Genomic DNA, 23,108 nt, shown 5'->3' on the forward strand with positions numbered 1-23,108 from the left:
TAAACTTAATTCCACATTCATGGACAAAGCACTCAGCTGAAGTCTCCAAAATCATTTGAGCTCATGGAACCATCTATTTTGCCATGGTATTGCCCTGGAAATGAGTCTAGTATTCCTGATGGTAATGCAGCTTACATGTTACCCAGCCCTGGCACCACCTTCCTCTGTATATTAGGAGTATATTAAAAGCACTTATCACTTTTTGACAACTCAGGATAGGAAATGAAACAGCAATATACTGGCTGCTGTAATACCATATAGTTCCACGCTCAACCAGTAGCTCAAACTTCTGATAGATGTGAAATACTCCTCAGTGGGACAGTGTGTCATGCAGTGACAACAAAAGATGAAAAATTTAGGGGTTCCCCCCCCCCCCCATTATTAAAGAAATTACTCCCTGCCTTTTTCTATGTATGAGTACTTTGCAGAGTGACTTATTAGGAGAATTTAATGGAAAAACTGAACTAAAGGGATGTTGAAAAAAAAGACAAACAAAAATCATTTTATCAAAGTTATAGGAGTTATGACATAAGGTTTGGACTTTATTCCAGATTTTGGGAATTTGAAACTGGGCTGCCTTTTTTGTCCTGATGAAATTATTGTAGTAGATGAGGCAACACATCTCTAGACAGAAAGCCGAGGCCTCTAGAGACTCTAGCTCGGGTGTACTCGAGTCAAAGGTTGCCCTTACAAGGTAATTGATTGCTAATCTGTGACTGGATACCTGCTTAGAATAACAATGACATTGGTCTTAAGAGCAGCAGTCCTTTGTATGGACACAGGCAATTTAATATTGGAAAATAAAAGGCTGATGTTGTATTTTGCAGCACAATGACACCAAATTAGAATTCTAGCAGAAAAGGCTTACAGGTTGACCAGCTCTTCTGAGTTAGGACACATTAATTCTCAAGTGAAATATGAGTACCTAGCATGAAGGCACAAAGATTAGTCTTACACTAATATGAATTTAGTTTTTTTCTTTTTGCTACTAAGTCTCATAAAAAGGGCAGATTTCAGGAAAGTAGAAGAAGTGCTTAGAGGACTGATTGTTTCATAAATGCTCCTAGTGGAAGAGTATAGGATCATGTAAGTCTGCTCTATGCTCTTGCATTTCTGATCTTGCCAGGAGAATATAATAATATGAGGCATTCTTGAACCACATCAGTGTTGCTGTGTCTTGTGGCTTCTTCCCAGATTCAGGTCAGGAAGATTTTGGACTGAAAGAGACTGAACCTGGACAGTTCAGGGCTTGCTCCATCTCCTGGATTTGGTCTCGCAGATACTGAATTTCTAGCTGTTGCATTTCTATGATTTTTTCACTTTCCAGCTCTGGATTCAACCTCAGGACAGCTGGGCCGGACAGAAGTTCACTGGAGGGAGCTAGAAGATAAAATAGAGAGGACATAGTGCAGTAACAAAGGTCCAGCTAATACAGTTCTTTGGCATGGACAAAGGAAAGCATCTTTCAGGGTTGAAGGAGTACATCTAAATAGTAAGAATCTGCAGAATTTAGCAGATTCTACAATTAACATTAAAATTAACAGGTACCACCAGGCAGACAAGCTAGAATGAAACACAAACAGTAATACAATTGTTCACCAAGGACAAAAAGAGATTCTGTCATGAGTAGTGACAATATGGAAAATACACAGTAACTATTCACCTGTGTCTTGAATTGACTTTTTGTTCTTGTTTAATCTCAGTGCTGACTGGAGGTCGTGCACCTGCGCGTTGGCCACCCTCAGTTCTTGCCTCAAGTCATTAATTTCCTTAATCAGACTCATATTTTCCTGCAAAAACAACATGCTCTATAAGGAAAGGCACAGGTACTATCTGGCTGAGCAATATGTATCTTCATATCTTTGAGAAAGACACTGGAAAGTTTAGAATCAGTATCACAAGCAGAAGGTACCAGGCAATCAGGAGAGTACACAACATTTCAGGAAAGACCACATTAGATGTGACTCAGAACATGACAGTATTCAAACCACATTAGCTCAAAAAACTAATATTTGTTTTGCTTTTCTGATTGCAGCCACACTCCAAGGTATCATGTTCCTTGCCAATTCCAAAAGGAAGCTCAGGGCTTTCCTAAGTGGATCAAATTAATTCAGAATTAATGCAAAGAATTCCCATCTCTCCCTCCATGTGTATTTTTTTTCTTTTCATTTGTCACTGTGTATTTGTTCACTTAAATTATCTTTATCTCCTTGGAATTATTCAAAGCCCTCTTCATTAATTCTGACAGACATTACTTTTCCACACTCTTTCCAAATTACTGGGAAATATATGAAGCATGTGGAGACTTGAGGTATGTACTGCTAACATGCTGTTATAAAGAAAAGTTAGCAATGTATTCATATTTTGTTCCTTTTTTTTTTTCTTAGTCTGTTTTCAGTCTATAAAAGTTCAATCCTCTAACTTTTTAGTAGCCTACCATGAAGCATCTTCCTGAAGGAGCTGTGAAAGTGCCAGTGAATGTAATTTGCCCATTGTTGCAACAGATTTAAAGACTTCAGCAAAACCAGTATGGGTTAATACTATTTAAGGATGATAACACTGCTGCTCATGATTTAGAAACAGGAGCACCATTAACCAAATATTTATTTTCTGTATTCAAGAGAGTGAAGTGGAATTGTATATTTGCCTCTTACAAGGACAGTGAAATACCTTACCACATCAATAACTAGGGCAAATGTTAAATGGCTCCCATCATACTTGAACCAAGAACAGCAACTATTTCAGCTACCTGTGATGTGTTTTTTATAACTTTTGGAACACACTGGCAATATTTTAAAAAGATAGATGTCAAAAAGGCATGTTTAGGGTATCTCACAATACCAGTCTCAAGCAGTAGGGAACCCACTAAAACAACAGGAGATAAGAACAAGGATGAATGAAATTTTCCCATTAAAATAGTGTCTTCAAATCTCGTTTTCTACTTTTGTTTTAATGATAATTTTGGTTAATAGACATAATTATGTTGCCACAAAAGATTGTGCAAAGCATACAACTCAGTTCCTTTGAGTATACTTATAAAAGTGTTAGCACCACACAGCTGCAGGCTGGTCAGAAGTGAAGTACAAAGCTCACTGCACCTCTCAGTATGTGGCTGCACTCAAAGAGTTCAAGTTGGCAGCAATAGCTCAGGGCATGTGTGTGGAAGGATTATCAAGACTTCACACTAAGTGCAGCAGCTGTGCTTTAGTTTCTCCTCAGCTGAAAGTCACTGACTGGAGGAAGAGTGTGGGATTCATTAGGATCTGAACTTGTTGGGCAAGAAGAGTCACTCTTGCAGTGGTTATGTTGGGCTATAAATGCAGCAGGAGTTGGTGTGCTCAGGCAGCTCTGGAACTGTAATATTTTCTTGTGTCTCACTTGTCTAGTGCAAGCCTTTAAATACAGATGAAATTTGACTCTATGCATTTATTCTAGAGCTTGATCCTGAAAGAACACATGAAGAGGGTAACTTCCAATAATCAGTCAAAGTAATTTTCTTTTGACCAGCTTTCAGGGCTGGGTCATAGCATTTGCCTGTAGGTGTACTTTAGTCAGGAGCACCTTCATATGTTCAGTCCAAAAGATTACCTGCTGCTGTCAAATGAAGATCTTGCTTTTGGTCTATCAGAAAATATAATACAGAGTATCTTGTCTGAAGCAATCTGGTCTATGTAGAAATGTCTTATTTGGTTTGCTTGGTGCTAAAAGACTGTTGGTTGACACTGATAATATTTTCCTGAAGAGGCCTTCTCTCCAGAGAGATTAGCCTTTAATTCAATATTTGCATTCTGACAGAATACTTGCACTGCAATGCAACATCACAGAATGGATATATAAAATAAATGGTCATGGGAAAGCTCATTGTCACGGGATGTGGCAAAGAACCAATTGTTTCAGAAAAGGGACTGATCAAATGCACGGATAATGAAGCCACCAGGTACAATGACATGTCATATGGATGCAATCTATAGTCTACGAAGTCCCTACAGTGCTGATTGTCAGAGACAGGTAGGACATAGAGAAAATTTCATCCTATATGGGCTTCAACTACTTCTAGGTTATTCAGTGTCTCTGTTTTTATGTATCCAAAGAAGCCATTACATATACAGAAGGCTGGAGGAAAAACTAATAGCTGAATAACAGGCAACTTGTCAACTGGTAAGAATAACTAAAATTATCTTGACAGTTCTAATCATCTGTTGCAGCAGTGTACCTATGAGTAATCTCTCAAAGAGGAGGGCATAACTCTGAAAATGTAAGCACAACTCAAGAATAATAGGAATACAGAGCTAGAAGACTGTCAAGATGTCATTTACTTTTTCAAAGCAAATCCTCACAGAAGTTTGTCTAAACTAGTCTTAAAAGCCCCTGTGAAAGACTGGAAGGCCATGATAATTCCTGCTGGTTGTAAAACCTCATTAATCTACTGGACTTCAGAGAACTGCTTTTTCTTTGAAGGAACCAGGCTGGTTAGAATCTTTGATATCTTCATCTTCCAGATGTTTTATTAATTTGGTTTTAATCATCATTTCATGTTAGGCTTACTGATCCAAGACATCATCAAGTATTATCATTATGAACACCATCTGTTACCCTGTTCCAGTAAGGAAATTCTTTGGGTTATTTTCTGAACCCATCTCATTTTGTGCCAAAGGAAACATCTAACTCACAGAAAGAGTAAAAAAAAAAATTAAAAAAATTAAAATAGCATCAGGGAAGAAGATTGCTGCTGTCTAGCCCCGAAGAAGCAAATTATGAATAAATAGCAAACAACAGATGACTTAGGAGGAGATGAGATTTAATGATCCTGAGGAAGCATAATAAAGTAACAATGTAGAAAGGGCTACTGAGGGGAAAAGGAAATGCTGACTGAGCAGAAGGAGAGCATGTTAAGAAGAGACTAGAAAAGCTGTCCTCCTAAGATGTCTGGTGTGGAGCTCTAGGTCCTCCCACTCCAGATAAAAACAAATTGGATCTTTGACCCCAGCAGTCACCAGTTTACTTTGCCTTGTAAGAAACAAGGATTCTGAGCAAAAGATCTTACTACAAATAGACAAATTCTCCATGTATTTCTGAACTTCCTTGGAAATTTTGGATGTGAAAAGCAGGAAGTTCTTCTGAAGTCACACCAGTAGGCATGGGACTGTGTGGACAAAGAAAGATTTTTTTTCCTTTTCTTTCTCCAAAATTACTTCCTAAACATTACTACATAGCAGATACAGCTTGACACCTGAACAAGGGCAAATTGACTATGATGGCATTTATAAGTACTGTTTAAAATAAAAAATAGGTACATTAATTTCTTTAAAAGTATCCTTGCAAACAGAAGTTCCCCATCTCCTTTCAGGGAATGGGAAATAAACAAAAGCCATTTCTGACTTCTGAGATCTTGCTCTTTTTGTTCAAAATAGTTACTGGAAACACTTGAAAAATGTAGGAATTTCTGGCAAGAAAGCCAACCAAAACTATTTCAAAGTCCTAAGAAACCATAACAGAAAGGTTAATAAAGTCTCTTTTTTGCAGCCACTTCCTTTGTTCCCACTCCATACCACAAGGAAAAGGCTTATTACCTGCATGATACGCATGTAAGCAGTGTGGTGCATTTCCTTATCCTTCATACCCTTCTTCCTTAAAACTGCCAAATTCCTCTCATTATACTCTTGCTGTTTCTTGTACTGCTGCTGCAAATCTGCATCTTCTGCTTGAGCCTCCACCTGAGAGGGCACAGCACGTTGCCTCAGTTATTCCACTACTAGACAAAATCATGGGCAAGGAGAAGGCAAAGGTCCTGACTCACCATGCCTGGCTGATGCACATACTTGGTGTAGAGTTCATGGATACCAGCTTTCATTTTTTTGGAATCGTTAATGAATCTCACACAATTAAGAAGATCTGCCTTAAATCGTTTGATGAGGGTTTCCATATTTTGTTTCTGCAAGAATGATGTAGTCACATTCTTATTTGGTTCATTAGAACACTCCATCATGCAATTCTCTAGAAAGTCTAGTGGAACTGGTGAAAAACTTTCTTCCACTTTATTAAAACAAAATTAATTAACAACTCACAGGGAATGTGAGCACTACGTGTTGAACAGCTGTCATAGATTTTAGGAATAATAATAAACCAAGATACTTTTATTAGGTAATATCAGTGACAACCTGCAAAGATGACAACTGAAAAACAGTGGCTCATTATGCTATTGCTCACTGTCTTTTCCCAATCACAGAATATGCTAAGTTGGAAGAGACCCACCAGGATCACTGAGTCCAACTCAGCCCTGCACAGGACATCCCCAGGAGCCACATCATGTGCCTGAGAGCATTGTCCAAGTGCTGTCCTACCTTCTTGTTTAGAAACAACACACCAACAGTTAAGGAGAGAAGGCAAGGGGCAAATCATATCAGACACATGCACAGCTTGCTGATTTCACATCAAGACTGCCTTCTCATTCTCTCTTGGTTTCTGCAAGGCCTCTCTACCTGCTTCCTCACTCATGCACTGCCTGCTACGCCCCTCCACCTTCACCTGCAGTCCCTTTTCCTCCCTCATGTCTGATACGCTGTCAAACAAGAGGACCTTGACTCCTCCATTAATGAGACCTTCATCTCTGTCATCCTGCTAATGTAGGTGGTATCCTACATGCTGCTCCCGTTTAGGCCAAGTGTCCCCAAATTTCAGACTTGGGCAGGAACAAGTAGCTCAGCATTCACCTCACTGTTCTCTTAAATTGTCTCTTCAGGACAGTATGTGTTGACTCATAATAACTGGATTTTATTTTTTTTTTTTTAATATGAAAACTCTAAGCTGGTTGCAGGCGTGGAAGTTTTGTGTCTTTGTCCCCACTGACCAGAGACTCTCTTGGTCCTTGGACACAGCACCCCTGAAGTAACTGTTTGCTCAGATTAATGCTTCACCAATGTTCTGTCCCCACCAATGTCATTCTGTAGGATCTGCATGGTGGGAGTATCCCATACCTTTTCCATCTCTCTGTGCACCTCACCAGCAGTTGCCTTCTGTTTCTGTTGCAGTTGGGTGATGGTCAGCTTCAGCCCTACGCTCTCCTTGCGGAATTGTTCCAGCTGCTCCTCCATCTGAAAGGAAGCAGGAGGAGGAAATCAGGGCTAAAAGGAGACGTGAAAAAACAACACATAACAGGAAAACCAGAGGCTGGAAATACAGTCTTGAGGGAATAGGTCCCCCTTCAGGTCGAATGACAACATGAGAAACGTCAATTTTGTAACAAGACTGCCCTCTGGCAGAATATACAGAAACCACACAAATGAATGTGCAACTCCCTGTTGAGTCACATTAATTTAAATTATGTGATACCCTCTAAATTCATTGAGCTGAGTGGGAGCTCTACCGTTCCACCTGAATAAAAATGGATGAGGGGGAAACGGACATTACTGGAAAGAGTAAGGGCAACAATAACTAGGCCCTGATACTGAAAAGAAACAAATGGATTGAAAACTGTGGGTACATTTGCAGAAAACACAGGGAAAAACAATAAGGGTACTACAGGCTTTACTTATGGCACAAGATGGTGACCAGAAAAGACAACAGAGATTTAATCTCGCTAGTCTGAAATACATACAAATTGTTCATTAGTTTGCATTTTATTTAAAAGACTATGTCACCATAGTCCTAGTTTGGTTGAGCTAAGGACACATCTATGCAGAAATCATAGTAAGCTTCTATCATAAATAAGTCCCTCAAAGAATTTGCTACATGCTAACTATAAATATGTTCAAATTTCCCATTTATCAACTGATGAATATAATTTGTCATGTATCTAACCCCTAGCAGAGTTATATTTGCATAAATCTGCAACATTTCTGAGAGAAGAAATTTACTGTCTTCTGCCAGATCAGTAAAAGCAGTGTCTTGCAAATGCTATAGGGCACATGGAGGGCAACCACATAAGGATAAGATCTATTTTTAAGCAAAATTTAGGATTACATACAGGAACTTAAATAGCTATGTTGATCACTGGTAGTATGTGATAGAAAATTAAATACCTATTGTCTACCGATATTTTTATTAGCTGCACAGATATTGAATCAGTGCTATGAATGCTTGAAAGAAGTCAAGGAACAACCAGGGTGAATTTTCACGGACTTGTTGGGTCATGTTTGTATTTAGACATGGCCACACGAGAGTGTTACTCACCTCACTGATCTGTTTCTTCATTGTCTCAATATCATTTTCACGTGACTCTATTTGCTTCTTAAACTCCTCTATTCTGTAACTCAGTACAAACTTGAAATTTTGCAGTTCCTGATTTTTCATTTTTAGATCATATACATGCTTCTCCTGGAAGAAATGGGTACAGAGATCTGAATCAGATCTAGCACTCTCACATAGATCCTTAGGACAAGACACAAATATGGAAGAGACAAAACCAGCAGTCACAGATCTTGTGGAAAACTGAACTGTTAGATGGGAAGGGGCAAAAAATGCTGATTTGTCTACAGATCCCAGAACAGGGGATGATAAAGTCAACATCCTGAACTTGAGCTCCCCAAGAAAAGCTTAGAATGCCAAGCAAAAAAACAAAATCCCAAACTGGAGATCACAAATTCCTTAAGTTGAAATTGAGTGTCTAGTCATGGGATATTATCACAACATATACTATTAAAATAAATGTCTCTATTTAATTAAGGGAGGCGATTTTTACCTCATCCAATTGTCCACTTTCTCACCTTCTCTAGAATAGTTTCAGTTCTCTCTTTAACATCTGTCTTTAGTGCCAAGATGTCCTTTTCCAGTGATTTAATGATGTCTTGCAGCTTCTGCTGTTCCAGTCTCATTTCCTCAATATCCCTGTTTCGGTCCTTGAGCTCTTTCTGTAGGCTGTTCAACTAGAGAAGCAAACTAGTAAGAACTTAACAGTCTTCAAAAGCTTGGTCCTCCTATTCTGTAGGATACCTTGTAGACAGTGTGGGATAAAGGATATCAAATTAAGATATGATGAAGGAGCAGCACATCAGTTGAATGCCTCTAACTCAAAAGGGGGTTGAGTATCCATTTTTGCTTTTTCTGTATATTCTGACAAGGATACCTGCTGCACTAGAAGGAAGGAAGGAAGGAAATTGCATCCAGCAGGAAGAAGAGTATGGATATTATACGTAAGCATAAGCTGCAGCTAACACTCAATCCATGGAATATTCTCATAAGGTGAAGGCAATACATCTCTAAAGATGCAAGACTGGAAGGGTGCCCAGTTCATAGCTCTTGGGTACCCTCAAAATCCGTGCCTCAGTACTAAGATCTGCAAAACCAAGGAAGCTGGAACCAATGAATGGCGCTGGACAAACTGTAAGGACACATGAAGACATTCCTGAGGTCTAAAAGACAAACTAAAGACAGTACCATGATAGCAGAGGGCTTGAAAATAACCTCTCTGTCTCCAGATAGATACTGGAGAAAATGAAAAAGAAAAAATGCCTCTATAACATTCTTAGGCAAATGTAATACCCAGAAAATAAAAGAGGTAAAATATTTTATGTCTCCTTAAAACTCCCATTAAAGCCAACAAAAAATGATGATGCAAACAAAACACAGGGATAATTGCATCTAATGAAACAGTAGAAGTATTTAACTAATAAAGCAAAGTATTCAATGATAGAAAAATTAAAAGTTCATTTCTTTCCTGTCATAGGATGAACAATATTATTTATAGTTTAAAACTATGTAGATCAGACAAAGTGTACTAATAAAAACATACCTCCTTTATCATCTATCTCTAATTATACCAGCAATGCAATCAGCAGACAGCTTCTTCTTCTGCTCAAATACTCTAAACATTCAAACTAACCTAAGATCAGGCTATTGTTCTCATATGAAATGCCACATATTTACAGACTAGATTAACGGACTAAAATGACATGCCATTAATCACATTCAATCCTCACTTATAGGTCTTCTTGTGCAGGTCTGATACTAGCACAGAATAAAAGATACCCTTTTATTCATGACTCCTATTTCTCCTTTCAGTTGCATGTTGGACTCCTTTTCTTCCAAGAGCTGTTTCTCATACTTGTCTTTGAGTTCTAAGATTTCTTTGTCTCCATCTTCATAAATTTGTTTCTCCATTTCTTCATGTGCTTCAATCTGCTTCCTTATACTCTCCTTTGCCTGCAGTTAAGGAAAACAAACATGTGAGAAGGCAAGTGTAAGAGACCAATAAAGGAGAGAAATAAAAGGTTATTTGTAACTGTGTTTCTCCTGGGAGAATCTATGTTTAGTGGAACATTCAATTGCAGCAATATCATCTAAGATAACTTTTCAGTGGATTAAACTAACTTTAGAAATTGATAACATACACATTGCAGTTCTTTTTTTTTTTCTTTCCTAATAATTCTTAAGACTTGAAAGCCTCAAGATAGGAATCTGGCCCAAATACTAACATCAGCAAATTTGTTAGTGCTGTAGAAATCACAAACCAGTATCACTTAGGATCTTTTAAAATTGCTGTTTCTAATGCAATTAAAATTGCTGTTTCTTCCAGGCTGTGTGCAAATCAAGCTTCCTACCTCTTCCAGCAGAACAGATTTATGTTTAAGTTTTTTCTCATAATGTTCTTTTAGCTCTGCCACAGCCCTGATTTTGCTTTCCTCCAACTTGTGCAATTGTTTCTCATATTCCTCTTCCATCTTCTGAGATTTCACCTGAAGCTCCTGGTATTTCTCATTTTCCATTGAGAGTTTCTGACTACTGTCAGATTCTGTTAACAGGAAACATGGAATGGATAAAATTAATAGAAAAGAGGAGTGAATCCTATCCTTCTGCAGCTATCACTGCCTTATTATTTACTGTCTTTTTGGCAACTGGTAGCAATAAATTACAAGTAGAAGTATTTAATCACTTTCTTCATCAGTTATACAGGGGTTTTAGACTCTGTAGCTATGCAAAATTGACAACTAATTTAGGCATTTCCTTGGGATGACAACCATGGCAGAGCTGTATGAGCTCAACTGCTACAAAGTATGAGTAGGCAATGCAGTTATTTATGGAGGGACTCCTTGGTACTAATTTGCAGTATTTTTATCTTGATTACAAATTTGGAGTCCAGGTATTTCCAGGCTGTACCTCCTTGCTGAATGGAATGACTACACTGTTATTGCACAGTCAGCTGTGCATAAAATAAATGAAGACATTACTAATGTCAAGAACCTCTAAGATACAAGGTCCATGTGCATGTTCTCATCATGGGCATGTGCATGGTGAAGTTTAGACAACCATTTAGTCTGCACCAAATACCTACATGACATACATCCATTTTTCTTTATACTTCTGCTCTAGTAATCCCTCCCTGTCACATCATTTGCTATCAATACAGCATTTTCCTCAGTTTCTATTTACAAACATTTCTTATAGTCTAACCTAGCCGTTGCACCTCCCTGGCCTGTTTATCCATCAGCTCAGACAGTTGAACCTCGTATTGTAGCTGCTGTTTTTCTTTCTCTTCCTGTAAAATCTGTGGGAAGAAAAGAAAAGAAAAATACATTTTAATTTGAAACTAGACAAAGCAATGTCCGAAGTGTTTGTGCTCTTGCCCCTGGTGAGGAATACATACATGACAGAAATATGTTTGAAAGCTCACCAAAACTGAGCTGGCATGTGTCACTAAAACAAGTTTTCCCACATATTAGTTTGTTTTGACAAGTTAAGCTAAGGAAAAGCAGCAAACAGTGTTCATATAATACAAGGTACTGATCTTAATATAAAAAACAAAGTTTGTGAGCTACAAAAGCCTCCACTCCTTTATGTATGCCTGCCTGAGGAGAATTTGCAGTTCCATAAATTATTGTCCAGATATTAAAGTTCAAGCTGCTTCCTGTCTCACTTGAAGCAATTTTGAGGTCTTAAAATGCTGACATTTGCATAGTATGACATAAACCTATGCAAGAGTGAATTTTAAATGCCATTCACTTGAAATGTCAGCCTACCACTATAAATTACTTAATCTTCTAAAAAACCACAACGAACTGGAGCAAGAAAACAGCTGAGAAATTTCACAGAGATGCTAGGAATTGTACCATAGTTATATTATTTTCACCTTCTTATTGCAACAACTGCATGGGTTTTGCATAAGCAGAAATATTCAATTTGTCTGATGGATACAACTAGAAAGTTTAGCCCTTTCAGTCTGAAGTTGTTATTCAGTTTAATCTTAACATGTACTGATACTTGGACAGGAAGTCCAACTTGCCTGCCTAGAGAATTATATTCATCTTCAAAGGCATTTGTTTGTAAGGCTATAATCAACAACTCTAAATAATTTTCAGTGTAGCTGAGATTATTATACATCTATAGCCAAGCACTACTTATCAAAAGACCTGAAGAACCTCAGAAAAAAAAAAAAAAACAGCAGAGATAAAAAAGAGGTATAGGAATCCACAAGAAATTAAATGGCTTTCTTGTACAAGGTTAGGTTCTACAAAAGAGAGGAAAAATAGAAAGGTTAAAACTCAGCTTATTTAGACAAAAAAGCCCACAATGAGACAAGCCAAAGAATCTGAAAAAATACTTGAAGAAAACATTAAAATGAGTAATTAAACAACCTCAAAAAATGAATATCAAAAACCTACTGGAACAATTGTAGGGCCAAAAAGAGCACTTGAAAATTACAAACCTCTAAAATACTACAACTAATAAGTCACTTGGCAAGCTTTCATACTGAACTCCTTTATATGGAGTCAAACAGAATGACTGCTTGAAGGGACTATGCACAACCTGACAAAATAAGCAGTAACAGAACAGGACAATATTCACCCAAAAGCTCAAAAAGATCATGAGGTTGACAGGATTGAATCATGTGATATATAATCCCTTACTTTTGAGCTGTTTTACTACCAGAGAAATTACTACTGAATCTCTTGCCTTCTACATCCAGAAGAATTCCAGAAATATAACAAATTACAGGTCAGAAACGCAGTGTGTGCACCAAACAAATGGACAGAATAGCATTATCAGACACAGATAAATAGGATATTGGGAAGAATTATCATAGCCTTTGCTTTTCAGGGGAGCCCTGCTTCATAACCACAAAGAAATCAATAAGCACACAAACAGGATACATGCAGGGAATATATTTTACCTTTACTTTCAAAAAAACATACAAGAAACCTCAGCAGATGTTCTTAAAAATCTAAGTAGACAGGACATAAAGAAGGCAGCATGAAGGAGAATAATTGTTAGATCCTGCAGCAGCTGCAGCCTTATATAGAAAGGAGTTTTTAGGGGACAGTGCCATTTCTACTACTGATCCTCAGGCTCAGGCAGCATTTATTGTGCTGGTTTTATGTGAAGATACTTACAGGCTACCTAGGAGAGCTCTTGCATTCCCTTGTACTATAAGATACTTGACACAAAGATAGTTTCATGCTTTATAAATATCAAGAACATCTTAAACTGGAAAGGAATTATTTTAGATGCTGTATGGCATTTCTACATTTGTAATGCAAGCTTGAATTCAACTCTTCAGTGAACGATTTCTTAGTATTTGGTTCTGCAACATGAATCATACCTGGTGCTTAGTTTTAAGGGAGTCTATTTCCTGAGCGAAATTCTCTTCCAATGCTTTAATTTTTCCTTCACAGTACATGTCCTTGAGACGTAGCTCGTAATCACTTTCTGTCTTTAGATCTCTCACACAAATCTGCAGGTCTAGTATTGCCTGACTCTGTTAGGACACCGATGAGAAAACAGTTTTAAGAGAGAGCATATTTGCTGTTAACAACAGCTTGTTAAGGATGTTTTATTTACATGCACATATTTATGAAAACAGCCTTTACAGAGAATCTTCAGATAGATGACCAAGAACTTCTAGAAGTAAAGTTTCTTTGCTCAGATGATAGCTTATAGAAATTCATCTTCTGACTTCTCTACTCCATTAGAAGTGTTTTCAAGAGATTGGGGAAAGTATTAAGAGAAAAATCTAATCCACAGTTGCTGTTTGTACAATGCTGTTTGCATACTGACAAGCCACTGCAGCAACTTTCTGTAACCTCTTTGACCAAAGCCATATAGGACTGGCTGGTAACAAGCATTACGCAACTGCAATTCACAGAAATCCTGTGGTTTATGTTCACAAGGTGCTCCTCCTACCTTCTCGTCTATATCTGATCTCATGATCAACACTTCCTCAGCATACTCAAGTTCCTGCTCTCCTTTAACTCCCCCACCTTCTTTATTATACACTTTCCAGATAAATACACAGCCATCCTCTGAGGCAGTCAGTAGAAATTGGTCATCACTTGTTATTGTCATCTTAGAAGGAAGAGACAACAAAATAATAGATGAGACATGGAAGAATGGAGACACAGTTTTATTTTACACCACATTTTTCTCCCCACCCCCATACTCTCTTCATTTCTACCCCAGAAAGTCAACTGTGGAAATAATAACACAGTCCCACTACTCCTGTTCCACTCCGGTTGAAACAACAAAGGGAAGGAAAAGGATATATGTAGATACTGGATCTGCTTCTGGTCTCAAAGCCATAGGAGGATTTTTAAAAACCTGAAGCAGAAAAGACCTTCTAGACAATTATAGCACATACAGGCAATTTGTATGACAATTCCAAAGGACTCTAGTGTTTTTTTTGAGAAGTTGCATGAGCAACAGATGGCTAAATGTTTTCTTTTGAAGGTACAACTAAGCTCAGCAAGAACTATGTAGTAGTAACTGCTGTCACCTCCTCCAGACCTCCTCTGGCTGCCTGATCTGGCATAGAGTACCTGGGAGCTGATACAGATTACAGTTGAGGTGAAAGTAGAGTTACAGTAATTGAAGTTCATATTCTAATGCTGGACTGTGCAAGGATAAGTCAAGGTGCTGTAGTTGACAGTGGTACTTAAAATACCAAAATTATGACCAGTTTTAACAACACAGAACATGTGGCTTCCTGGAGAATGGGGACCTGCCAAAGCATACTGAGGGAGCAGGCAGAAGTGCTCACTGAGCCATTTCAGCCATTTGGCAGCAGTACTGGCTCAGCAGAGAAGTCTCAGCTGTCTGGAAATGGGCAAATGTGATGCACCTCTACAAGAGAAAGTGGTGCAGGAACCATCCCTAGAGATATTTAAGAGATGTGTAGATGTGGTGCTTGAGGACATGGTTTACTGTAGACTCGGCAGTGGTGGGTTAACAGTTGTACTTCATGACCTAAAAGCTCTTCCAACCTAAAGATTCTATGACAAAACTACTTTTCTCTTTCCAAAAGGAGCTGTATCAAAGTTCTCCATCCAATATGCCCTGTTTTGTAATCTGGGGCAAGCCACTTTTTAGTCAACAGCTTATTCCCTGGCACATCTAGAGACAGGACTCCTGTGAATGCTTTGATATTCATTCTCCATGTGCAGACTCAGCCTTAATTTTAACATATTATGCTATGAATTGAGAAGGAGGAACAGCCCTAAAGGAGCTGTGTGCAGCTGGCACCACAGGGAAAAGAAAGAACTCTGTGCTACCTTTGTGACAGCACCTGCATGGGCCTGGTACTCGCTGAAATCCTTCTTCAGAGTTAATGGGTACTTCATAGCTCGAATTGTCCCCAGGGAGGTGCCAACAAATATCACACGCCCGGAACGAGAGACAGCGACAGTCGTATAAACAACGTCGTAGGCAGGCACCTCGTGCTGGATCTGCAACACGAACCAACAGCACAAACCACCACACAAACCTCGTACAGTAACTAATCAATTATTACTGCATGAGCAATAGTTATACCTCTGCCTGCAGCACATAATGCAGTTAAAAGAATCTATATATCTATAGAAATATAGCCCCAAGAGGAGATAGTATTAAGTTTTATACATTTTAAAAAAAACTTAGATTAAAAAAAAATATTTATATATAAATCTCTGTATTTGTTATAGTTACCAGTATTAAACTTTCAAGCCAAGCTGATGTATGATCTAAAAGGTCTAATGGTTGTCACTTACAATTTACTATTTTTCTGGAAAAAAATGCATGTAGATACAGTGGTAGATGTGATACACTTGCATTTCAGCAGAACAGTTGATAAAATATTGCCTAGTTAATTTGTTAGCTGGATTAGAAGATTTCTAGGTAAATGCAAGTAAAATTACAAAAATAAAACTACGACAAAATTTCAGGTTTCATTGTAAAGGACATAAGAACACAAAAGTGTCAGTAAATAAAACAGCTCTCAAAACCAGACTGATTCCTGTTTACCAAATGTATGCTAAGGAAAGCAAAGCACCAGTAACCTCCCTAGAAAATGTAGCAAAATCCAGGAGTGTTTGTTAGCTCACCGAAGACTCTGAAATTTCTTTGAGAGTTTGGTCAGATCCAACAGCAAAGATAATTTTGGCATCATAAGTCAGGGAAATGCTGCTGTACATGCAGGTCTTGAGCACACACTCTGACTCCTTTTTACCTGTCGACAAATTCCACTCATACACAGCACCATGTGTGTCACAGGAGACAAATTTAGTGTCATCAGCACTCCATTTAATTGCATGCACCTGGCAAAAGCAAGATATACCAAGGAGCTTGATATGTAGATTATAGACACACAGGATAGAGTCATTGTACTGGTAAAGCTACGACAACTTCAGAACCATACTTCAAAGTCTTACTGAAAAACCTCTAGCTATTTCTCAACCAATTCTATTTTAGCATTAGAAAAAACCAAAACCAGTAAGAACTACTTTACGAACACACTATCAGGAAAAAGTTCATTTCAATATGGAGTAGTAGATTTTATTTTTATAATATATTGCTGGGATATTTTATTTTGTTCAGCCAGCTGCCAATCGTTCACCTCCAATTTAAGGGGCAGACTTTTCAGGTGTATCTAGTGCATGAACATTTTGCCTTCTGACCAATGAAAACTGAGTTTTCTATTTCTGTTTTTACTTTTTGGGGCCATCTCAAGATCCAAAATTGTACTTTACTTCTTCAAAATGCATTTTATCAACTAATTAATATATTAATAAGTTGTACTCTATAAGATTTGTTTACTAACCTTCCCAGTATGTCCTTTCAGATTAGTAACATTCTCAAAGGTGATGCTGGAATAAATTTGAATCACATTTCCATAAACTGCAGCAAAAAGATGGCCTCCATTACTGAATGAGCACTACGAAAAGAACATAACCACTCATTACTGTAGATGGAATGGATAAAAACATTCATGCATTGAATTTCAATTACATCCTTTAATATCAAATTGTTGCATGAAAAGAAAACTCCATGACATAATTATCCACGTAGAGTTTCCTTAATCAATGCTTTCCCCTGTAAAATTCAGTTCTGGAGTATTTCTGAGGAAATTATCCCTTCTGCTGCTTCATAGGTACACACTTACACATCAGCCTCTGGGGCTGTTCTCCAATAGTCAGAATAAATTTCTCTAAGCTTTGATATACAACATCCAATATCCTATTAGGATGTATTGGAGAAGTTTTTATTTTCTGTCATGTTCTTCAGCACTCTGGTCCCCGTAACTCCCCAATTTCATTTTCGCACCACTCCTTACCTCTCTACACTTTTTCACAGCAAACTCCTTCAAAACATGCATATCCTCATACAGGAGACTTACAAATCGTAGTTTGTCAGAAAACCCAATCAAACAGAAAAGGCCAGTGGGATGAAGTGATACTGTGTATGCTTCCTCCTGATACTCCTTACACAGCTGCAAAGTGCTGAAAGAGAAAACCATTGAGCGGTATGGAACAGGACAAACTCCCCATTGCACACTTGACAGGATATTATCTGGCCCAGCGAGGACGCCTGCAGCTAAAATCAGACTTTGCCTTGTCCTTGAGGAAGTGTGTTGTTATTCAGTTAAGTAATGCTCACAGAGATGTTACAGGAAACAAAAGAAAATTTGACTTTCTGATTTACAGAGAGGTGTGGAAGGTGCAAGAGCAAATCCTTGTGTACTGTAATATAATGAATTTCAGATTGCAGTCCTACACAAGCATCTCTTGAGACTTGTTTTTCCCTCTAGGGAACCTCAAGAGCTGGAGTCATTTTGCTTAAGATCTATGCCTAAGAAGTGGGATATGTGGCAACAGTATCTTAAAACAAAGCTGAATTAAAGAGTTTTTTTCAAAACACAGGAAGTCTGACAGAAAAATAGCTTAATAGAAAAGGCTTTGTATTTTTTTGGCACCAGTTTTAAAGGCACTGCATATTCACACTCCCCAAATCATGTCAGTAATACCATTTACATCCCACACCACACAAGAATTTTACCAGAACAACACTCTCATTCATATGAGATTGCTGCTGTTGCCTCCTAAATACAATATACAAAAAACAAGAGGTAATAACAAATACAGACAACACTTTACTTTGTCTTGTAGTTCCAGATGCGGACAGATCTATCCAGGGAACACGTAGCAAGAATGGGTTTCCAAATACACATGTCCAGACCAGTGATTGCATTAGAATGCAATGGGAAATTCATATATGCAAAATATGATATCTTCTCCTGAGAAGGAATGAGAACATTAAGAAATCAAAAATATTTCATTACAGGCAGTAAGGCAGATTAAAAAAAAATCTATCATGGGGCTTTGCATACTGTTGTAGAATAGATTTGAGGGAACTACTTAATCCTTTCACTGTACTGGTCTGAACATAACAATGCTAAAAGCCTAACAATGTTAGTTTTAAGTTTATAACTAATAATCAAGAAAAGTGATGCAGGGCAGAGCAGTGAGAGCAGAACATAATTGTAGGTATATAAAAAAAGGCAAATTAGATAAATAAATAAAAATGGACCTGCAAGAATTCAGTTAATACCTTCTGGTCAGGCAGATACTTGAAAAAAATCAAGTGCTGAGCAATAGAAAACTTCACTAGGATGTCTAGCTACCACATGCTGGAAGTGAAGCATCAATAAAATTTTAGGCTGCATGTGAAAACAGAACTCCTAACTACAACCCCTATTCCTGTAAAGATCTTTCTGTATGCCTGTACACAGGATAGGTACTCAGTTCCATAAAAGTTTATTTCATGATAATACATTTTTCACTTATCTTTGTGTTATTTAATTCCTTCAGAGTAGTGAAGGTTTTCATTATGTTTGTATTTCACAGAGAGGTTTCACTTCTAGCTAAGACTTCAATAACTATAATTTTAGAGTAAAAGGAGAATCCCATGGCTGTTCCAGCTTTATCACTGCAATAAAGTTTGTGCATATTACAGTGGATCATGAACCACAGAGTTACATTGAGGATATCTCAGTTAAAGCCTGAGTGAAGTGATTCAGCAGTAACAGGCACCCTTTAATGGTCTTAAGTGTTCTCTGTCATTCTGCTGAATAGCATCAGGTATTCACAGGGAAGGAGGCTTGAGCAAGGGGCTAAAAAACACTGCCCTCAGAGAAGCACACAGAGCACTTCAGATCTTGAGCTTTAAGGGTTATTTTGAAGTATTTAATGAGAATGCATCACAGAAAACAACACTGACTGGCCTGTATCATTACAATACTGGACATGAAAGCTGTGGAATGAGCTGCACTTACCCTTATAAGTTTGGTGGAGAACATAGTAAACATGTAGAGCTGATTTTTATTTGTGCTAACGACCATCATTTCCTCAGAAGGGCTGAAGCATATACATGTAATGTCCTGTCTGCTTGACTTTTTTGGCTCAGTGCTAAACTGGTCCTGAGGCAGCTGCACAAAAAAGGCATCCCATGGGTTGTGCCAGGTTTCCATGTTTTGGTAGCAGGCATGCACACACACAAACTTTTGTTGTAATGCTCCCCTAATAAGCACATTCATAATATCAACAAGACAACTTGGATATTTAATAGCACATAACTACTGCAAGGCATGGAATAGAGGACAAGAGAACAACCTAATGGTATTCGTAACATCACAGATGAAATGAAGTATCAGGGGACACTTCAGCAGTAATGTGAATTACTGCAATAAACAAGAATTAAAATGGTAGTAGAAAAATATCAAGAAAAAAAAAAACAAGTGTCAGAATAAGAACTGCCTAAAAATTGTGATTAGAATAAGAGCTCTTTGTAATGTATCATTAAGGTAGATAAGTTTTATTACAGGATCTCATGCATAGGGAAGATGTGACCTTTTAGAGAGTATGGAGTCTTGACTAGGTCATTAGAGTTAAATGTTCTTATCCAGAGATTTTAGTAGGTCAATGCATACAGTTTGCTATAGAACAGTTAAACAGTTAGAAGGATTATTTAAGTGTGCACAGGTCTCATGACAGCTCTAATAAATACCTGAGGGGAGAAAAGCTCTCCTTGGGAAAAAAAACAAGCAGCCAGGTTCTTCAAAACTGATCTAAACTACCTCTGAGTCCCCAAAGTCTCCACAAATAAAAGTTTCTTAAAGGTTTCCTAAAGTTTAGCAGCCTCAAAGCACATTGTATATGTGGGAAGGAAAAATACAGAACTACCTTGCAAAAGGTCGTCAGGCACTGTCTTTCAGTGTTATCTTTGGCTACTCCTTTCAACATCACCAGGACAGTTAGCTAATCCTTACAATACAGTTTAGCAGTGTGCTAAAAATTATTATTCATAACTGAATCAGAAACACAGTTCTCTAAACAGGGCTCTGCTGCATAATTGCTTACAAAAGCTTTTTTCCTCCTTACCCAGACTTCTTGTCTCTCCTCGTAGACCTCGTTTTCACCGGTCTTCTCGAACAGAAGAACAACTCCTGGGCTAGGTGAACATGCAAAACCTTTGGAATATGCTGCAACTGCAGATATTTGAGGCAAAGAATGCTGTTGTAAATCATTATCTTCAAAGGCCAGTCCACTAGAAACACCAGAAATGCAATTAGGAAATGCATAAAGACTTAAAAATAAAGAAGCACAAATAAAAAAATGCTAAGCAGCAGCTGACAACATAAACTGGACAGGAAGGAAGTAACTAATCTGCCTGCAAAAGCATGGAACTATTACTAATAACAGTGAAGAGATTTACCTCTCATATTCTTCTGTTGTATCTTCTTCTTGATTCGTGGGTGTTTTTCTGTACTCCAAACTTTTCTCCCAGTGCAGCTCTCCAGTTTCAAACAAGCTAAGTTTGCCCGTGTCAGTGCCACATATAACTTCCTCCTTAGACAGCCAGGTGTGGCACAAGTAGTTTTCTGGCTGTCCCCTTTGTAAATTCATCTGCTTTAAATATCCTTCACTGTACTTGAAAAGTTTAAAAAAACCATTTCCAGTGATACAAACCTGGGTGTTGTCTTGAGGATTAAAGCTCACCTGTGGAACAAAAAAGACAGGAAGTATTTTTTCCAGCTATGTTCATAAATAAGCAAAGATTATACCTGTTCTGAAGACTTTCTGTACCAGATACAGGAAAATAAACAAAGAAAGATGGTTAATAGAATATTGGAATACCAAATATTACCAAATACCAACAGAATACAGGAATACCAAAGAGAATAAGAATTAGCCACCATAACTACAGACTGCAGTTTCCCCCCCTTGAAAAGTGTGTCTATTAAAGTTAAATTAATAAAGTAAGGCCAAAATACCTCTTTACTACTGATTAACAAATTTTTCCAGTAGCAAGCTTCCTGAAAAGTGGGACCATTTGTTCTCAAAAGGCCAGGAATAAGTTCTGTATACGTGTGTTTCAGGCTAAGAGTATGCACATGAATTCACATAATTAGGTGTTTGTGAAAATTGTGGAATAGTCATCTCAATACTCAACATGAAGGATAGGAAGGGTAGTTTGAAGTCATTTTTATGCTTAATGGGACTTTACACAGACAGAGTCTTTACACTCCCCTCTCTTTAAGAGTTGAGGTCATGAATTCAGTAGTTCAGCCAACCTCTGCTTGTAGCTGTACCCCAGAAAAAATGTCAGCTGGAGTTCAACCGACACATGGACTGAAACTACCAGACCTCCCTACTACATAAAAGAATCTAAAAAGGAGCACCCAAACTTGGATGCAGAAATCATTTGTGTGCAATCAGCCTGCTCCTAAACACTCTTCCCCTCCACTCTGAACACAGAAAACTGCAGGAAGGAAAAGGTGCACTGAGAGCTTCCAAGAAGTGTGTTACAACTACTGAGCACAGCCTATATATTTAGTGTTTGCTTTTGCAGGGACACAAGGGACACATTGCACACTCACTGGCCTGTTGTACTGGCACTGTAACATGGATCTCATGTGATGTAAGAGAACCTCATGTGATACAACAGATACAGACATGAGAATGCCTATTATGGGTCAGTGCAAAATTTTATTTAGCCTAGTGTCCTATTGCTGAGGGAGGCTAACAGCAGATGTCAAGAAAGGTCAGAGAAACTCTATGAAATATACACTGTGGAGCCCACTCCTCCTCCTGCTGTGGATAAAAAAACATGTGCCACAGGAAAATGCACTGTGCACAAGACCTGAAGGATGAACGTATGTCCAACCTCACATCTGCTGCTTGTTGAACTAAAGCTTGATCGTTTTATCCACCTTTTTGAAAGGCGCAGTAAGCTCCCGAAGAAGGGGAGCGTTCCCAGCGAGCCGCAGAGGCGCTGCACGGCTCGCGTCGGGAGTTTCGGAGCCGTTACCTGGCAGGGGCCGCCGCCCGCGGCCGGCAGGAGCACGGCCGCCACCAGCTGCTGCTTCTCCCACAGCCAGCAGCTGAGGTGGCCCTCGGGGGGGGCCGTGGCGGCCGCCAGGAGCCGGCAGTCGGGGGAGAAGGCGAGGGACACGGCCTGCCGCGCCGGCAGCTCCTCGGCGGCCAGCACCTTGCGGCGCCGCGCCCGCTCCGCCGTCAGCTCATAGACCGCCAGCACCGGCTGCTCCCCCGCCGCCTCCGACAGCGCCAGGAACCGCCGGTCGGGGCTGACGGCCAGCGCCTGCACGCCCCGGCTCTTCTCCGTGCCTGCGGGGAGCAGAGCGGTCAGGAGCCGGCACCGGGACCGGGGTTAGGGCGGGGACCGGGGTCGGTTCCACCTTGGATGAAGTTGTGCCACTTGTGCTCGAGGTGCAGGCGCAGGCAGCCCGCCCCCGCGGCGTGCAGCACCACCCGCTCCTCCAGGAAGCAGACGCCGCCGGCCACCCGCGGCCGGCAGCCGAACACGGCCACGGGCCGCACGGCCGCCCCCGCCATGCCGCCGCCGCCGCTGTC

The 23,108-nt window shown here is 39.1% G+C and overlaps 1 protein-coding gene across 3 annotated transcripts; it reads right to left on the minus strand.

Annotated features, from left to right (window-relative positions):
- Nucleotides 1-501: 501 nt before the first annotated feature.
- On the minus strand, nucleotides 502-23,090 carry CFAP57 (cilia and flagella associated protein 57). Of its 3 annotated transcripts, XM_030278963.4 has the most exons (22): nucleotides 22,934-23,090; nucleotides 22,546-22,862; nucleotides 20,950-21,233; nucleotides 20,616-20,781; nucleotides 19,511-19,663; nucleotides 18,333-18,472; nucleotides 17,513-17,678; nucleotides 17,000-17,113; nucleotides 16,284-16,496; nucleotides 15,477-15,650; nucleotides 14,113-14,274; nucleotides 13,532-13,687; nucleotides 11,386-11,479; nucleotides 10,536-10,726; nucleotides 9,964-10,137; nucleotides 8,703-8,861; nucleotides 8,170-8,313; nucleotides 6,975-7,091; nucleotides 5,798-5,932; nucleotides 5,571-5,714; nucleotides 1,664-1,790; nucleotides 502-1,380 (listed from the first exon to the last, which is right to left on the minus strand). In XM_030278963.4, the coding sequence occupies exons 1-22, from the start codon at nucleotides 23,088-23,090 to the stop codon at nucleotides 1,202-1,204; spliced, it is 3,666 nt and encodes a 1,221-aa protein (XP_030134823.2). In that variant the 3' UTR covers nucleotides 502-1,201. The 3 variants fall into 3 exon arrangements, with proteins under 3 accessions (XP_030134823.2, XP_032605762.2, XP_072789162.1); XM_032749871.3 differs by lacking the exons at nucleotides 502-1,380; nucleotides 1,664-1,790; nucleotides 5,571-5,714; ... (1 more) ...; nucleotides 6,975-7,091; nucleotides 8,170-8,313 and having other exon boundaries at nucleotides 8,726-8,861; nucleotides 9,915-10,137; XM_072933061.1 differs by lacking the exons at nucleotides 502-1,380; nucleotides 1,664-1,790; nucleotides 5,571-5,714; ... (2 more) ...; nucleotides 8,170-8,313; nucleotides 8,703-8,861 and adding an exon at nucleotides 8,881-8,928.
- Between the last annotated feature and the right edge of the window lie 18 nt (nucleotides 23,091-23,108).

This window comes from Taeniopygia guttata, chromosome 8 (assembly GCF_048771995.1).
Source record: "Taeniopygia guttata chromosome 8, bTaeGut7.mat, whole genome shotgun sequence".
NCBI lineage: Eukaryota > Metazoa > Chordata > Aves > Passeriformes > Estrildidae > Taeniopygia > Taeniopygia guttata.